The sequence below is a fragment of the Epargyreus clarus genome, unplaced genomic scaffold, assembly GCF_041222505.1.
Source record: "Epargyreus clarus isolate Ecla_fem2 unplaced genomic scaffold, WU_Ecla_fem_2.2 ptg000022l, whole genome shotgun sequence".
NCBI lineage: Eukaryota > Metazoa > Arthropoda > Insecta > Lepidoptera > Hesperiidae > Epargyreus > Epargyreus clarus.
In genome coordinates, this window is record NW_027332229.1 from 3,122,566 (window position 1) to 3,137,571 (window position 15,006).

The 15,006-nt window shown below is 36.3% G+C and overlaps 4 protein-coding genes across 5 annotated transcripts; 2 read left to right on the plus strand and 2 right to left on the minus strand.

The window, feature by feature from the left end:
• Nucleotides 1-245: 245 nt before the first annotated feature.
• On the minus strand, nucleotides 246-2,956 carry LOC140751229 (uncharacterized). The gene is made up of 2 exons (XM_073085099.1): nucleotides 2,758-2,956; nucleotides 246-652 (listed from the first exon to the last, which is right to left on the minus strand). Exons 1-2 carry the CDS (start codon nucleotides 2,765-2,767, stop codon nucleotides 252-254), a joined length of 411 nt encoding a protein of 136 aa, XP_072941200.1. The 5' UTR covers nucleotides 2,768-2,956; the 3' UTR covers nucleotides 246-251.
• A 75-nt stretch (nucleotides 2,957-3,031) lies between these two features.
• On the minus strand, nucleotides 3,032-6,536 carry LOC140751227 (uncharacterized). 2 transcript variants are annotated; one of them, XM_073085097.1, is made up of 5 exons: nucleotides 6,364-6,536; nucleotides 5,257-5,350; nucleotides 4,610-4,783; nucleotides 3,419-3,531; nucleotides 3,032-3,220 (listed from the first exon to the last, which is right to left on the minus strand). In XM_073085097.1, the coding sequence occupies exons 1-5, from the start codon at nucleotides 6,463-6,465 to the stop codon at nucleotides 3,161-3,163; spliced, it is 543 nt and encodes a 180-aa protein (XP_072941198.1). In that variant the 5' UTR covers nucleotides 6,466-6,536; the 3' UTR covers nucleotides 3,032-3,160. The 2 variants fall into 2 exon arrangements, with proteins under 2 accessions (XP_072941198.1, XP_072941197.1); XM_073085096.1 differs by lacking the exon at nucleotides 6,364-6,536 and adding an exon at nucleotides 5,685-5,898 and having other exon boundaries at nucleotides 3,033-3,220.
• A 235-nt stretch (nucleotides 6,537-6,771) lies between these two features.
• On the plus strand, nucleotides 6,772-7,395 carry SmD1 (small ribonucleoprotein particle protein SmD1). The gene has a single exon (XM_073085263.1). The coding sequence runs from the start codon at nucleotides 6,899-6,901 to the stop codon at nucleotides 7,274-7,276; it is 378 nt and encodes a 125-aa protein (XP_072941364.1). The 5' UTR covers nucleotides 6,772-6,898; the 3' UTR covers nucleotides 7,277-7,395.
• Nucleotides 7,396-10,362: 2,967 nt separating this feature from the next.
• LOC140751265 (uncharacterized) lies at nucleotides 10,363-14,762 on the plus strand. Its single transcript, XM_073085152.1, has 3 exons — nucleotides 10,363-10,612; nucleotides 13,118-13,273; nucleotides 14,201-14,762. Exons 1-3 carry the CDS (start codon nucleotides 10,490-10,492, stop codon nucleotides 14,633-14,635), a joined length of 714 nt encoding a protein of 237 aa, XP_072941253.1. The 5' UTR covers nucleotides 10,363-10,489; the 3' UTR covers nucleotides 14,636-14,762.
• The last annotated feature ends 244 nt before the right edge of the window (nucleotides 14,763-15,006 follow it).

Here is a 15,006-nt window from a genome sequence, read left to right on the forward strand (position 1 = left end):
TAGCTGGAACGCCTCGAAAAAGTATGAGTTATAAAACATCAAGTGCCCAAATGAAAAACCTACTCATACCAATTTCAAATTAATATGTACATAGTATTTACTACCATAACATAAAATAGTTATATATTAATATGTATGTTAGTCTGTAAGATATATATGATATGGACCTCTGTATTCAATTATACTTTTGTATCTTTGTTTATATTGTCTGAAATAAATGATTATTATTATTATAAAAACATCAATAAAATTCATAAACAATTTTTATTTTTCGCACTTTCTAACATAGCATCGGCTGTTACCGGTTTCCGCAACCTCTGCCCGATACGATCTTGTTTTAGTTGCAACACAACATTTTGTGTATTACGTATCCCATTCCTTAGATCTTCAATTCTCTTATTCCTTTCAATGATTTCTACTCCAACATCCTCGATATCTTTATACATAGAATCAACATCGATATCTGGTATTTGTTGTTTCGATTTAAATTTATAGTTAGTTATCGTTTCTAGTTGAAGGTTAAGCATCTTGTTCTCCATCAAAGAAGTCTTCTGTTCGTAGTCGATACACATCTTTCCGAAGCGTTTCCGAGACTCCACTACCACATTCATGAGATGCTCGCATTTTTCTTCTAGAGACAGATCTTCTGTATCTGAAAATTAATTACATTATAATTAATTGCTGTTAGAAACTTTATATTGGTGGTGACAGCATAGTGGTTGAAATACCCCTGCTTTTACGAAGTTATGTGCATATTAAAAATTTAATTATTACTTGCATAAAGAGTGAAGGCATTGTAAGGAGACCTACACATCATCATCAACCCATCACTGCCCCACTGCTGAGCATGGGTCTCCTCTCATAATGCGTAGGATTAGGCCATCTCATTATCCACCGCGCTGGCCAAGTGCGTATTGGTAGACTTCACATACCTTTCAAGATTTTTTAAATATTAATCTCTCAGGTATGCACATGTCCTGACGAAGTTTTCCTTCACCGTTTTATGCAAGTGATAATTAATTTCTAATACGCACATAACTTTGAAAAACCCCTCGATCGAGAGGCCGAGTTTCTTAACCACTAGGCTATCACTGCCTACACATATTGTTCTAAAAAGTTTTCATATGTGTGTAAACTTGTCCAATGATTGCTTGCTACCTATGAGGACAAAGTTGGAACGCATCGGAAAAGTATGTCTCACCACACCCTTCAAACCAGAACACAGCAGCGCCTAATACTGCTGTTATGAGGCAGAAATAGGTGTGGCGGTGGTGCGGCCTGAGTCAAACCAAGTTAGAACTGTACTGTGCAGAACTTATCCCAGATTTTTCCCAGATACAGCGACAAACCACAGCCTTATAGAATCAACACAGATACCCAGTGGTCTAACAGTCTTTAGAAAGAGAACATCATTGACAAAAGTACATATTTACATCTTATACGCAGTAAGAAGGAGACTTGACTAACATGAAGCATATACAGGGTGAATCTCCATAAAGTGCACATATTGAAACAGCTAAAATTAAACCGCATTTTGTCGACAAAAAAAATAAAAATAATAATAAAAATTTTTTTTTTTGGGTTTTACGACCTTTTGAAGTTTTTTTTTGGAATTGTGCACCTAAAGTAAATAAATCGCTATAACTTTTGAACTAAAAGAGTTATCATGTTCAAACAAAAATTACAATGAATGCCAATTATAGGCCGTACTGATCCATGAAAAAAAAAAACAAAAACGTTTATCTTCCCAGAAAAAAATAGTCAGATTAGTGTGAAGAAAGCAATTTTTTTAGGTTAAATTTCAGTAATCGTGAATTTCCTCAAAATAATCTAGGCTTTTTATTTTATTTTTATTATTTAATGTAATTCTACGTCGTATTAGCTTTCAAACACTAAAAAAAGCATGCCTCTAACTTAAGTATAAAGTTTCCTACGAGCGCTTAAACAAAGGCAGTTCTTAAGGGTGTTGGTAATAAATAACATTTTTAATACAAACTAGTGTTTTTTTTTTAATTATTAAAGATTTATTTTATTACTGTTTTATCACTTTAATATCGTCAAAAATAAGAAACTACCATGAATTTACCATTGAAACATATTTTTGATAGTTTCCTTTGTTTATATTTTGGACATCTAATTATGGGTCGGACTATACCAGTTTTATTAGGGCGCACGTGCGTCGCGTCTTTTTTGAAACGTTCCTAGCAAACTTTATACTTGAGTTAGAGGCGTGGTTTTTTTAGTGTTTGAAAGCTAATACGACGTAGAATTGCATTAAATAATAATAAAAAAATAAAATGCCTAGATTATTTTGAGGAAATTGATGATTACTGAAAATTTTACCTAAAAAAAGTGCTTTTTTGCACTAATCTGACATTTTTTTCCTGGGAAGATGATTTTTTTTTGTTATTTTTTTTCATGGATCAGTACGGCCTATCATTGGCAATCATTGTTATTTTTGTTTGAACCTGATAACCCTCTTAGTTTAAAAAGTTATAGCGATTTATTTATTTCAGGTGCACAAGTCCCAAAAAAAAAATCAAAAGGTCGTAAAACCCAAAAAAAAATTTTTTTTATTTTTTTAATATTATTTTTGTCGACAAAATGCGGTTTAATTTTACCTGTTTCAATATGTGCACTTTATGGAGATTCACCCTGTATAAATAATTATTAAATCCTTTTCTTTACTATATATCCCTTCCAACTCGTTTTATATTCAATAAAATAGTCTCAAAACCACATTTGAACTATACTTACCCATGTTCATTATTTTCAAAAAGTTCAATTTTTTTTTAAATTATCCTATTTAACTTTGTAATACTTCGTTTCTTACGTATTTTTTTATGTTATAGGCAACAACTCTAAACAAATTATGAATTATTTATATTATTAAACTGAAATCATAAAAATATCTCTTTAGTTAGGCAGCAGTTGAATTCAAACAAGTTTTTTACGTTGACAATGACGTTTAATTTTACCAACACAACACTATGGACATTGACCATAGACACAACTTACTTTTAAGGCGTATTTCATCAACGCTGTGCACAAATAACTAGGCGAATACAACTCTTAATAAATAAATTATTTATATAAATATCTTTGCAGTGGTATGTGTTACATAAATTAAGTTAGGAACTACATATATTGGTAAAATCACTTATGGTGTGACTATATTCACTGAATTCCTAATCATTTTCATAAATTCTTGCACGGACACCTGAAAACGAATTTTGGAGTTTAGTACACTGCACAGCATATTTTTTTACCGTATACCAAATAGTATAAAGGCGCTTTTCAATGTATGTTCAAATATTTAATTACTTCCCCTGATTTTGTTATTTACTTTTTGAAAGCAGAAAATATTTTATATCGAAATGTCGAATAAATATAAATACGTTTAAAGAAATTAACTCACAAAGCCATCAAAGTCTTTGTCAGCATCATCAATCATTTCTTCAATTTCTTCATCAGTCAAATATGTGCCCAGTATCTCTGTAACTCTCTTTACGTTTTCAAAGCTTATAAAACCTGAGAACAAAAAAGAAAAATCCAAAAGTGCACGACTCATAATGCTCATTTAATTATGAAATATAAAAAAAAAAACTTAAGTCGTTCAAAATTAATTGCCGAAAAAACAGCTGTAATAGGAAGAAGGTACTGCACAAGCGCCCCTGGTGGAATAAATGTACATAATATCTATAGATATACAGTCTTGTAGTTTTTGTTTTTTATTAATTGCAATTAAACGACACTGAATTAATTAATCATTCGCATTCAGTGACCTACAATCGTCGATTAGAATTTAAAAAAAAAAAATTAACTCAAATGATGGATTTTTTCACAAGTTACAGTGTTTTCAGGTTTCACACATGACGGACAGGAAAATTTTTTGACCTATTTTGGTGTTTTTTTCCAAATCTATTGCAGTAAATCAATTTTTAAAAAGTATGGAATTAATCTCCATTAAATTATCTCAACAATAGTATGCAAAATATCTTGATTCCGTGAACTATCAAGGCTATAATAATAAAAATAGCCGCCAAAATGAAGCGAAAAAAATTTTTCGATCGTAAAGCACTCTCTGATGCTTCGCATCATGAGTCGTGCAATAAACTTCCAAAACAGCTTATATACTCTAGAACTTTTTAAATAAAATTTAAAAAACTTTTTAAAAGATGAAACTGAAAAGAAATTGCGTATCTAATTTATACCCGTGTTTATACCCACTTCCTACATTCATCCTTGTTACTATATACATACGAAATTTCAGTAAAACTTGCAATTTTGTATAAAAAAACGCTATCTAAAAGAAAAATCACTAGAATCCTAACTTTAATCTAAATATATATAACTCAAAGGTGACAGACTGACATAGTGATCTATCAACGCACAGCGCAAACCACTGGGCGGATCGGGCTGAAATTTGGCATGCAGGTAGATGTTATGACGTAGGCATCCGCTAAGAAAGGATTTTGATCAATTCTACCCCCAAGGGGATAAAATAGGCGATGAAAATATTACTTCGTAACGCGCGAGCCAAGCCGCGGGCAAAAGCTCGTTCATACATAAAATTCACGTCACATGAGCTATGATTACAAAACTTTACCATTATCATTCATATCAAACAGCCGAAAGCTCTTCATCACATCGCCCTCCGTGTCCTGAGCCATCACCTTCCTCATGATAGCAGTTTCGAAGCTCTCGAAACTCAGTTTGCCGGTCTGCCCCTTGTCTACTGCGCTTATCATCTTTTGCAACTCCTCGTTCGTTGGTTCGTAGCCTGAAAGGCAATACATTTTTTATAATTAAAAAAAATGTAATAGACGCAAAAGACTAATAAACGAAAGTTTATATTAAACCAATCACCATTTAAGCAAATGATAATTAATTTCTAATACCTACATAACTTTGAAAAATCAGAGGTGTCTGGACGTGCCTGGTTTTGAACCTGGTTTTGAGACGTGCCTGGTTTTGAACCTCGGACCCCTCGATCAAGAGGCCGAGTTTCTTAACCACTAGGCTATCACTGTTTTTTTGTTTTTTTTTCTTTTCCACCGAGTCTTATAGTCTTATATTTAGTTTAGTGCAACTCGAGAGTTGTATATTTATAGTATACGTAGTATAGTTACTAAACTTCATGTTTTACAGATTATTTACACTGATCCACAATGGAACATTCTTAGCATTTTTTAAAGTGCCTCTAACGTTACTAATTCTACTATTAATTTCTATTTCATAAATGAGTGTTTTTACCTAAAGCTTTGATGGCGACGCGAAAGTCCGCCGCCTTAATCTTTCCTTCGCCGGTATAGTCGAGAAGGTTGAAAGCTTTCCGCAAATCACTCGTCTAGACAAAAATAAGATAATTATGTATATACCTAAGTTATTAGTTTTTATCATGTCAAGTGGTGTCGAAGGTGGTAGAACCCTTTGTGGTTCGACTCCGGCGGCACCACCGACACACCTATTTCTACCTAATAACAGCAGTGTTAGGCGCTGCTGTGTTCCGGTTTGAAGGGTGTGGTAAGGGAGGCAGACTTTTCCAAGGCGTTGCAGCTTAGTCCTCAGGGGTAGCGGTGCATCTGTGGCCGACCTCAGGTAGGAATATCTAATCCTATCTAAATCTAATCTAAAATACGTCTAATCTAAAATCTAAAATACGACTTAAGTTATATACCTACCTGTTCCTCCGTGAATACTAATTTTGGTTTAACAGCATTTACTTCTAAACCTTTCAACTCCTCATTTTCCTTCTCAGAAAACTCCGCCGTTACCGAAAAATCTAAACTGGCGGATTCCATTTCGTGGTATAATTAATTTAAAATCAAAAATGTCTACGAATTTCATAACCGAATGGAAGATTATTGATCAAACAACCAACTCGATTAATTGCAATTTAGGACGAATAAAAAGGGGTATTGTGGGAAGGGTTGGTTCTTAGTGTTGCTATATAATCAAAGAGTATAGTATAGTTCACGCCAAACTACTAGTCCGCTCTGAAGTTGTTACGAGCAGGTGTAGTCATATAATTTTCTGGCGACACGATTCATTTCTATATTCAGAGCAGACTAGTAGTTTTACGCGAACTATAACCTAATAATCGGTGACTTGATTTAGGAAAATATATTTTTTATTTTGCAGTCACACTTATCTTTGTGAAATAATTAATAAAGTGCGCTATACAAGTGTACATAAAGACTTAACAGAACACTATAAATGACATGACAATGAATACATATAAGTACATAAAAGGGAAAAGGCGGGCAATATAATTGTGATTACATTTTTTTATATTTATTGACGGAATAAAGTTAGAGAGCTAAAATATTACAAGTATATCGAGTATAAAATTTTATGGACCTGTTCCTTTGTGAATATTAATCTCGCACAAATCGTTTTTTCTTTTTCTTCCGATTGTGTTTCTGCGGGTGTTTCAATATTGATGCTTTCATCTGGATTCATGTCTAAATCTTTATTAAATTTAATAAAAATTTCAAATACCTAGAAAGTACAAATGTTTGACAAATTCTGATGGACATCAAAGACATACCTCTCTGTGAAAAAAAGAGAAGTGGTCAATATTTTTTTACTTATCTTTCTAGCACAGAATATTAGGTTTAGAAATATTTTAAATTACATTTTATTTATTGGACTCTTAGTATAATATTTTCCTATGCAATGTCTTACTTATTATTGTTTTTAATTTACATTACTACTTTTTGGCTCAAATAGCAGGACTTTAGGTCTGACACAAACATTTGACAATCGACAGCAAAAAGCCCGCCGCCGGGCGACGCCATGTTTTTGTTTAGACATTAGAGACTAGCGAATTGAGGTTAGAATCTGTTTCAGACGCTATTATATTCTTAAAATATCTGTTTAAAACACCAAAATCATGAAGCTAGTGCGATTTTTGATGAAACTGAGCCACGAGACGGTGACGATCGAGCTCAAAAACGGTTCCGTCGTGCACGGGACGATCACCGGCGTCGATGTAGCTATGAACACTCATTTGAAGGCTGTTAAAGTAACTTTGAAAAACAAGGAGGAACTGCAGTTGGAGACTTTGAGTATACGGGGGAACAATATCAGATATTATTTGTTACCGGATAGCTTGCCGTTGGAGACTCTTCTGATAGATGATGCGCCGAAAGGTAGAGGGAAGCGCGAAGGTTTCCCTCGGGGTGGCACCAGAGGTGGTCGGGGCAGAGGTCGTGGTGGTCGCGGCGGGCCAAGGGGTGGTCGTGGCGGCCGTGGTCGTGGTCGGCGGTAACCAGTTTCCAATTTGTGATCAGTGTACGTTAAGGCGGTGTACGTTTCGCAGTGAACTTAATTTTAAGACGTATTCCAGTGTAACATAAGCTAATTTCGTAATACAGTCATTTCCAAAAATTGTTGTTTTATTTGCCAAGTGAATGTGAACAAAGATCTTTTATTATATTGTAATTCCTTAAAAATATTGTATAATGTAACAAAACAGTGTTAAGAAGCCGGCATATTTGTTCAATTTTTATCTTACCGGGGGAAAATAACACTAAAAAGTATTAATGATAATGATATGTGTTTTGGTGGAGTAGCAAATAAGGGTGTAATCCTTTGTGAATCTGCAGTTGAAATGGTTTGCAGATTTTATATATAAGGTGTCATTGGACTTCAAGTTGTGGGAGTACATAATGTATTTAAGTAGTCTGGGCTCTGTTCTATACCCAAATTAAAAACTGTTCTTAACTTTTAGGAACGGAACTCTATTACTAAGCCTGTGCTGTCTGTCTGTCATGGAGCCCTATCTCTGGAACCGTAATAGATAGACAATAGGGGGTCCCCATAAAAGAAACCACTATTTTTCGGGATATTTCGCTTTATCTATTGAACCATAATAGATCAAATTTTCACAATACATTTATTTCTATTTATTTAGTTATTTATTTTAAGGTTCACCAACACAAGATACACCATCGGCCCTTAATTTCTAACATATAATTTGTTGTTCAATCGTGTTCTTGCAATTACAGGTGAACACAGCTTACCTATTTATTTTCACAAAAAAACGTTTTAATTATTACATAGGCACTACATTATTATTATTATTAAAAAAAAGCCAATTATTAATATTATGATTAAAATCTTATTACATTATAATAAGAAAGTCCTAAAATTATTAATTAAATATATTAATATGGTCAAAATTACAATAAAATTAAAAATGTCACTATGTTATGGATTAAAAATCATTCGTAATGTCATTATTATAATTATAAATTAAGCCACTTAAACTAAGCTAAATTAAAACTAAATTAAGTTGATCGACTCTAGAATTCTTTCGTCAGATATTTTTTAAATTGAGTCAAAGTGTCTCCAAATATATCAATTGTGTGATTAGAGGAAATGAGAGTGTTATACTGTTTGCACAATCTATTTAGGGGTGAATTGCGACCAAGTTTAAAATGAGCCCGTCTCAGAAAAAATGGCTTGTATTTACCTGGTCTGGGTCTTTTAAAAGGTATATTAAAGGTTATGTATTCTAGATATTAATATAGATTCTAGCTATAATAAATACTAAAAATATGAAATGGAAATATAGTGGTATGGAATCCTTCATGTGGGAGTCTGATGCATTTTGCCAATTATTATCATCATCATCATCAACCCATTACTGTCCTCCTCTCAGAATGAGAAGGATTATGCCATAGTCCACCGCGCTGGCCAAGTGTGATTAGGTAGACTTTGCATACCTTTGAGATTTTTTTTTATTAAATTTCTCAGGTATGCAGATTTCCTCACGATGTTTTCCTTCACCGTTTAGCAAGTGACAAATCATAGGTGCGTGCCTGGGATTTGAACCTTGGACCCCTCGATCGCGAGGCCGAGTCTCTTAACCACTAGGCTTTCACTGCATATTATAATAATTGCAAATTTTTGTAACTGTAAGCCACCAACAAGGCATCTTAGGTTTAAACCCAGCTTGAGCACTTGAGGCAAATATCTTGATAATGAATTTCTTTTATTTTTCTTTAATTATAATATAGGAGTAGCAGACGAGCAGTCCACATGATGGTAAGTGGCTACTGCCGCCCATGGACATCTGTAATCAACCCCAGATAGGATTGGATATTCCTACCTGAAGTCAGCCACAGATGCGCTGCTAGAGGACTAAGGTGGTACACCTCAGAAAAGTATGTCTCCCTTACCAAACCCTTCAAACCGGAACACAGCAAAGCTTAACACTGCTGTTATGAGGCAGAAATAGGCGTGGTGGTGGTGCCGCCGGAGTCGAACCACGAAGGGTTCTACCACCTTAAAAAATCGTTTATATTTGGTCTCATTTCGTTTTATTTAATGTATATATGTTATAGGCAAACTCCGAAGCTCCGGCGCTCCTAGGTTGGACTGGTCAATCCTCAGGTCAGACTGAATGACTTAGTCAAAGCCCAAACAAATGTAAATTTTCGGCCTTTGACTAAACAATTTTCGTCAAACCTGGGAGAGACTAATTTGGTCAGGCAAACGTCAAAACACAATTTTATTAAATCGGGGTTTGACGAGTCAAACTCCGATATAGGTATGAAGTGTCTTATCTTCGTATATTTGGAAGCATTTTATCATTTAAGCAGCTTTCAAGTCTTAAGAACCGCTTAACTCTGCCAGTTCTGACACCTGATTGGTCAGCTTACGTGATTTTCACTTTTATATTTGAGATGCTTTGAGAGAATGCCGTGTGGCATTAGGCCCACCTTTTGTACGATGTGCAATAAAGTATAAAATAAATAAATAAATGCTTTGGAATATACGGAGGTTAGTTTGTAAGATTAGGTATAAAAAATAACATTTTTAAAATTTTGATGTTTATTGTTTTAATAATTTAAAAAAACCTAACCTAACCTAACCTAACCTCACTTATCTTCAATTTTACACAATTACACGCCCGCACACTCAATGAACGAACATGAAATGACAAAACAATCGGTCGGAACACCGCGAGAGACATTATGAACCTGTTTAAACATGTTCAGATCAACGTTTGACCGAGTTTTGCAGTCGCTTCTAGGATTGACTAGGCCAAAACCGAAACAGAATAATTTACTTTCGACGTTTGACTGAAAAGTTAGGAGCTCCTGGGTTTGACTAAAAATACTTCAGGCAAAGGGCGAAATTGAAATGTATTTCGGGGATTGCCTGATGGCTTTGGCCAAACCTAGGATAAACCAGTCCTTCCGCGAAGAGACTGTGTATCGGACTTTGACTATAACATATACATTTGTCTGTGGATGGTATCCACAATATATAACTCAAAGAATAAAAATCCATAAGAGATGTTGTTCAAAATTTACAAAAATACTGTCAGCATAGAAGAATACTACCATAGACATTTCAAATACAATTTTCATCTTGACTATATATAGCATAAATGTCAGAAATTCTGAAAATATTCCAAGAAAAATTAAAAGTACAAACTAAATTAATAAAAGTGATAAATAATTAACAAAATATGTCTTCAAGAAAAGCTGAGGGTAATATTTATAGGATTAAACACACAAGAAATAATATAGTGGATGATATACTAGATATCTTGGATGGACCGAAGCCTATGACGAAAATGAAGCCAGATAAGGTTTGTTTTTATTTGTTATCTAGGGGAAACCTTTAAAAGGTATCTGATGCCGTGAGAGCGACGCAGGGTTATGTGGGATTCTTACCGCACTAAACCCCCCGATGGCCTCTGCGTTGCGTAAATGACTCCAGGATCTCCAAAGGAACGCAACCGGAGTCCTCGTAGCGCGTTGCCCGTCGGGCTCCGCCCAGATGATCACAACGCTCGCCACATCGTCTGGTGTACATGACGGTATGCGACCACACATACTGCCGACCTACCCTGGGTCGCTGGCCGGGCGGTTCGAACTCCCACTCTTGCCGCCTGCAACCCCGGAAGCCCCTTTTTAGTAGTTAGCTTTCTGTCTGGCCGGGGATCGAACCCCATGAACCTATGCGCGTCAGACCGGTATGGTAGCCGCTCCGCCTCATGGTCGACTTTTAATATTTTAATTTTTTGTACGTATCAAAAATTAATAATCACTAGCTGTAACGGTGAAGAAAAACATGTGATAAAACATACATGCATGGCTTCTACGGAGGAAGAATCCTGTGTGTGACTCCGGCGGCACCACCGATATAACTATTTCTGCCTAATAACAGCAGTGTTAAGCGCTGCTGTGTTCTGGTTTGAAGGGTGGGGTAAGGGAAATATACTTTCCCGAGGCGTTTCAGCTTAGTCCTCAGGAGTAGCGGCGCATCTGTGACCGAAACCAGGTAGGAAACCTATCTGGGGTTGATTACAAGGTGGACTGCATGCTCGTTTGCTACTCCTATATAAAAAAATAAGTTTAACCGTATGCGATCCCGGAACTCTGCGTTTTAGACGGACAGATTGACCGCTCTGCCACGCGGTCTTCAATGTCAGTTGCTTAAATCTTGATAGTATAATGATTGTATGTAATTTTAACAATGACTTCCTGAGAAGTCTGTATTACCGATTTCCTTATACGATGAATGTTTATGCGGGTGATATTTAGATATCAATTTAGTACACATTTTGTCCCACATCGTTTAAGGTATAGTTCGACAAAATGTTCTGTGTGTGTAGCGGTTTTCGAAAATGTATTTGTTGTCATGGCGTCACCATACCAGTCTGACGAAAGGATCTAGGTTCCTTCCCCGGCAAGTTATCAAAATTATGAATTTAGACTTCTCTTCGAAGGTGGTAGAATTAGACTTCTAAAAATGTCCATTTTTGAACTATCGGAGGCAAAAATGGGAAAGATTGATTATTAATAATGGCCCATGAATCACAGTTTGCTGCATAACATGATAATTAAATATTAATATTATATGAAGGTGGTAGAACCCTTTGTGGTTCGACTCCGGCGGCACCACCGCCACCCCTATTTCTACCTAATAACAGCAGTGTTAGGCGCTGCTGTGTTCCGGTTTGAAGGGTGTGGTAAGGGAGACAGACTTTTCCGAGGCGTTCCAGCTTAGTCCTCAGGGATAGCAGCGCATCTGTGGGCGACCTCAGGTAGGAATACCTAATCCTATCTGGGGTTGATTAAAGATGTCCATGGGCGGCAGTAGCCACTTACCATCAGGTGGACTGCATGCTCGTCTGCTACTCTTATATTATAAAAAAAAAAAAAAAATATTAAATTATAGATTAAAAAGTTTCAAACCATGCTTGTATAGATAAACTATATTTTTTATAAGAGGAAGGATAATCGTTACCAGATGAGGATAATGGGAAAAAAAGTTTGGAAAATCCAAAAGTGCACGACTCATAAAGCTCATTTAATTATGAAATATAAAAAAAAAAAAAACTTAAGTCGTTCAAAATTAATTGCCGAAAAAACAGCTGTAGTAGGAAGAAGGTACTGCACAAGCGCCCCTGGTGGAATAAATGTACATAATATCTATAGATATACAGTCTTGTAGTTTTCGTTTTTTATTAATTGCAATTAAACGACACTGAATTAATTAATCATTCGCATTCAGTGACCTACAATCGTCGATTAGAATTTTTTAAATTTTTTTTTAACTCAAATGATGGATTTTTTCACAAGTTACAGTGTTTTCAGGTTTCACACATGACGCTGTCCGTCAAAAATGTTTGACCTATTTTGGTGTCTTTTTCCAATTCTATTGCAGTAAATCAATTTTTAAAAAGTATGGAATTAATCTCCATTAAATTATCTCGACCATAGTATGCAAAATATCTTGATTCCGTGAATTATCAAGGCTATAATAATAAAAATAGCCGCCAAAATGAAGCGAAAAAAATTTTTCGATCGTAAAGCACTCTCTGATGCTTCGCATCATGAGTCGTGCAAAAAATATTAAAATGGTTTTTTGTTATCAGTTCTTGATATTTTACAATTTTGCATTAATCGGACCCATCAAATTGACTAAAAACGTTACGACTAAAATCGTGTTTTATCATCGGTTCTTCATAATTGTTAAAAATGTTGAATTAAGCCAACCATTCAAATTGGATAAAATAGAGTTCAAAGTTTCCGTTACATACATACTTGTAAACCTAATAAAAGCGTGATAAAAATACTATTTTCAGTTGAAACCAAACAGCGCCGATCAGTTTCAACTGGCGCAAGACGAGTACGAGGCGCGGGGCAAGTGCAGTACCGACTGCATAGACCGCGTGCGTCGTCACAACTGCGCGTACCCGCTGCTGAAGGACGAGTTGGATAAACGACGGTCTCTTGTCAAGGTTGGTGTTAGTAACATGGAATATATTGAAGGTGGTAGAAGCATTTGTGGTTTGACTTTGGAGGCACCGTCCCTACGCCTATTTTTGCCTTTTTTACGAGGGGGATAGCTTCAAAAGGTACCCGACGCCATGGGAGTGACGCCGGTTTATGTGAGACTTTTACCGCACTAAAACCCCCCCCGGTGGCAGTCCTCGGCGCTGCGTAGAGGACTCCGGGATCTCCAAAGGAAGGCAACCGGAGTCCTCTTAGCGCAGTGCCCCGTCGGGCTCCGCCCAGGTGAGGTTATCGCTCGCCACACCGTCTGGTGTGTACAACGGTATGCGACCACACATACAACCGTCCTTCTCGGGTTCGCTGATTTGAGGTTCGAGCTCCCACTCTTGTCACCCGCAACCCCGGAAGCCCCCTTTTAGTCGCCTCTTACGACATGCAGGAGATACCGTAGTCCTATTCTACTCCCGGAACTACAGGGACGACGCCTATTTTTGCCTAATAGCAACATAGTGAAGCATTGGTGTGTTTTGGAGGAGATGGTGGAAATGTTTCAACTTGTCCTCAGAGACTGCGGCGCTTCTGTGTTCTAGCTCAGGTAGATTAAAGATTATCTGGGGTATATTGCAGATAGATGGGCGGCAGTAGTCACTTACCATCAGATGAACTACATGTTCCGTATTATAAATAAGTTATCAAATAACTAATGATACATACATAGCGGTCAAATATCCTATCCCTTTGTTTTTTAACCCCCTTTTTTTGAAGTCGGTTAAAAAAACAATGAATTTTTAAGCTATTGTATAGCTTCTATCGCGGGCCTTGAGCGTGGAGACCGAAACCAGAAATTCCGTAACGAAAAAACCTAACACCCCCCACTCCGACCGGCACAACGGTGATACTTTTTAGTTTTTAAAATCTTTTTTCTCGTACAGGTAACTCTGAATAAAGACAACGTGTCGAATATTCCGGACGATCGCTTGGCCTGTGCGTGCTACGTTTGCCTAAAACTCCGTAGAAAAGAGTTGAAAATGAAGGCGAAGTCGAAAAGAATCGGGAGTAGACAAAATCAGAGGCGAATGAAGCGCGCGAACCGGTACAGCCGCCGAACGAGGTGCATAGACAAACACGATAAGAATTGTCCATGCCGCCCAACCATAGACAAGGTGGATGGCGGGAAAACAAAGCGGTCGGTTTCGAAGTTGCTAAAAATCAAGGACGTCGCAGAGAATGACTCGCAGGGTAAAGATGGCGCTAGTGTGTCCAAATCTGACATTGGATCGGACTATCCCCCCACCACTAACCCTTCCGCGCCGAGCTACAACAGCTCCTTGTCTTTGGATTTGGAACACGAGCCTATGGATGGTTAATTTTTTTTTGGACATCGATAAATTTGTGGCCAGATATTTGTTTTGGGTATTTGGTATTTTGAAATTTTATGTTTGTTTATTTGGTTTAAGAACACGTTTGATTTATTTAAATACACTATTAAAATGATGGACTTGATTTCAGTAACTAAACTACCAATGCCATTCCAAGGTTATGATTATTTGGAAGAATTACAAAATATTATACTTTTTAGGGTTCCGTACCCAAAGCCGCTGCGATACCTTAATTCGTAAATCAGCTCCACTTTTTGTCAAAATGTTTTTTTTTATTTATTTTGATAGTAAATGGCGTTGAACGATATCAAAATAAATAAAAAAAAATGTGAGCCGTCACGGGACGCCTGGCAGATGTG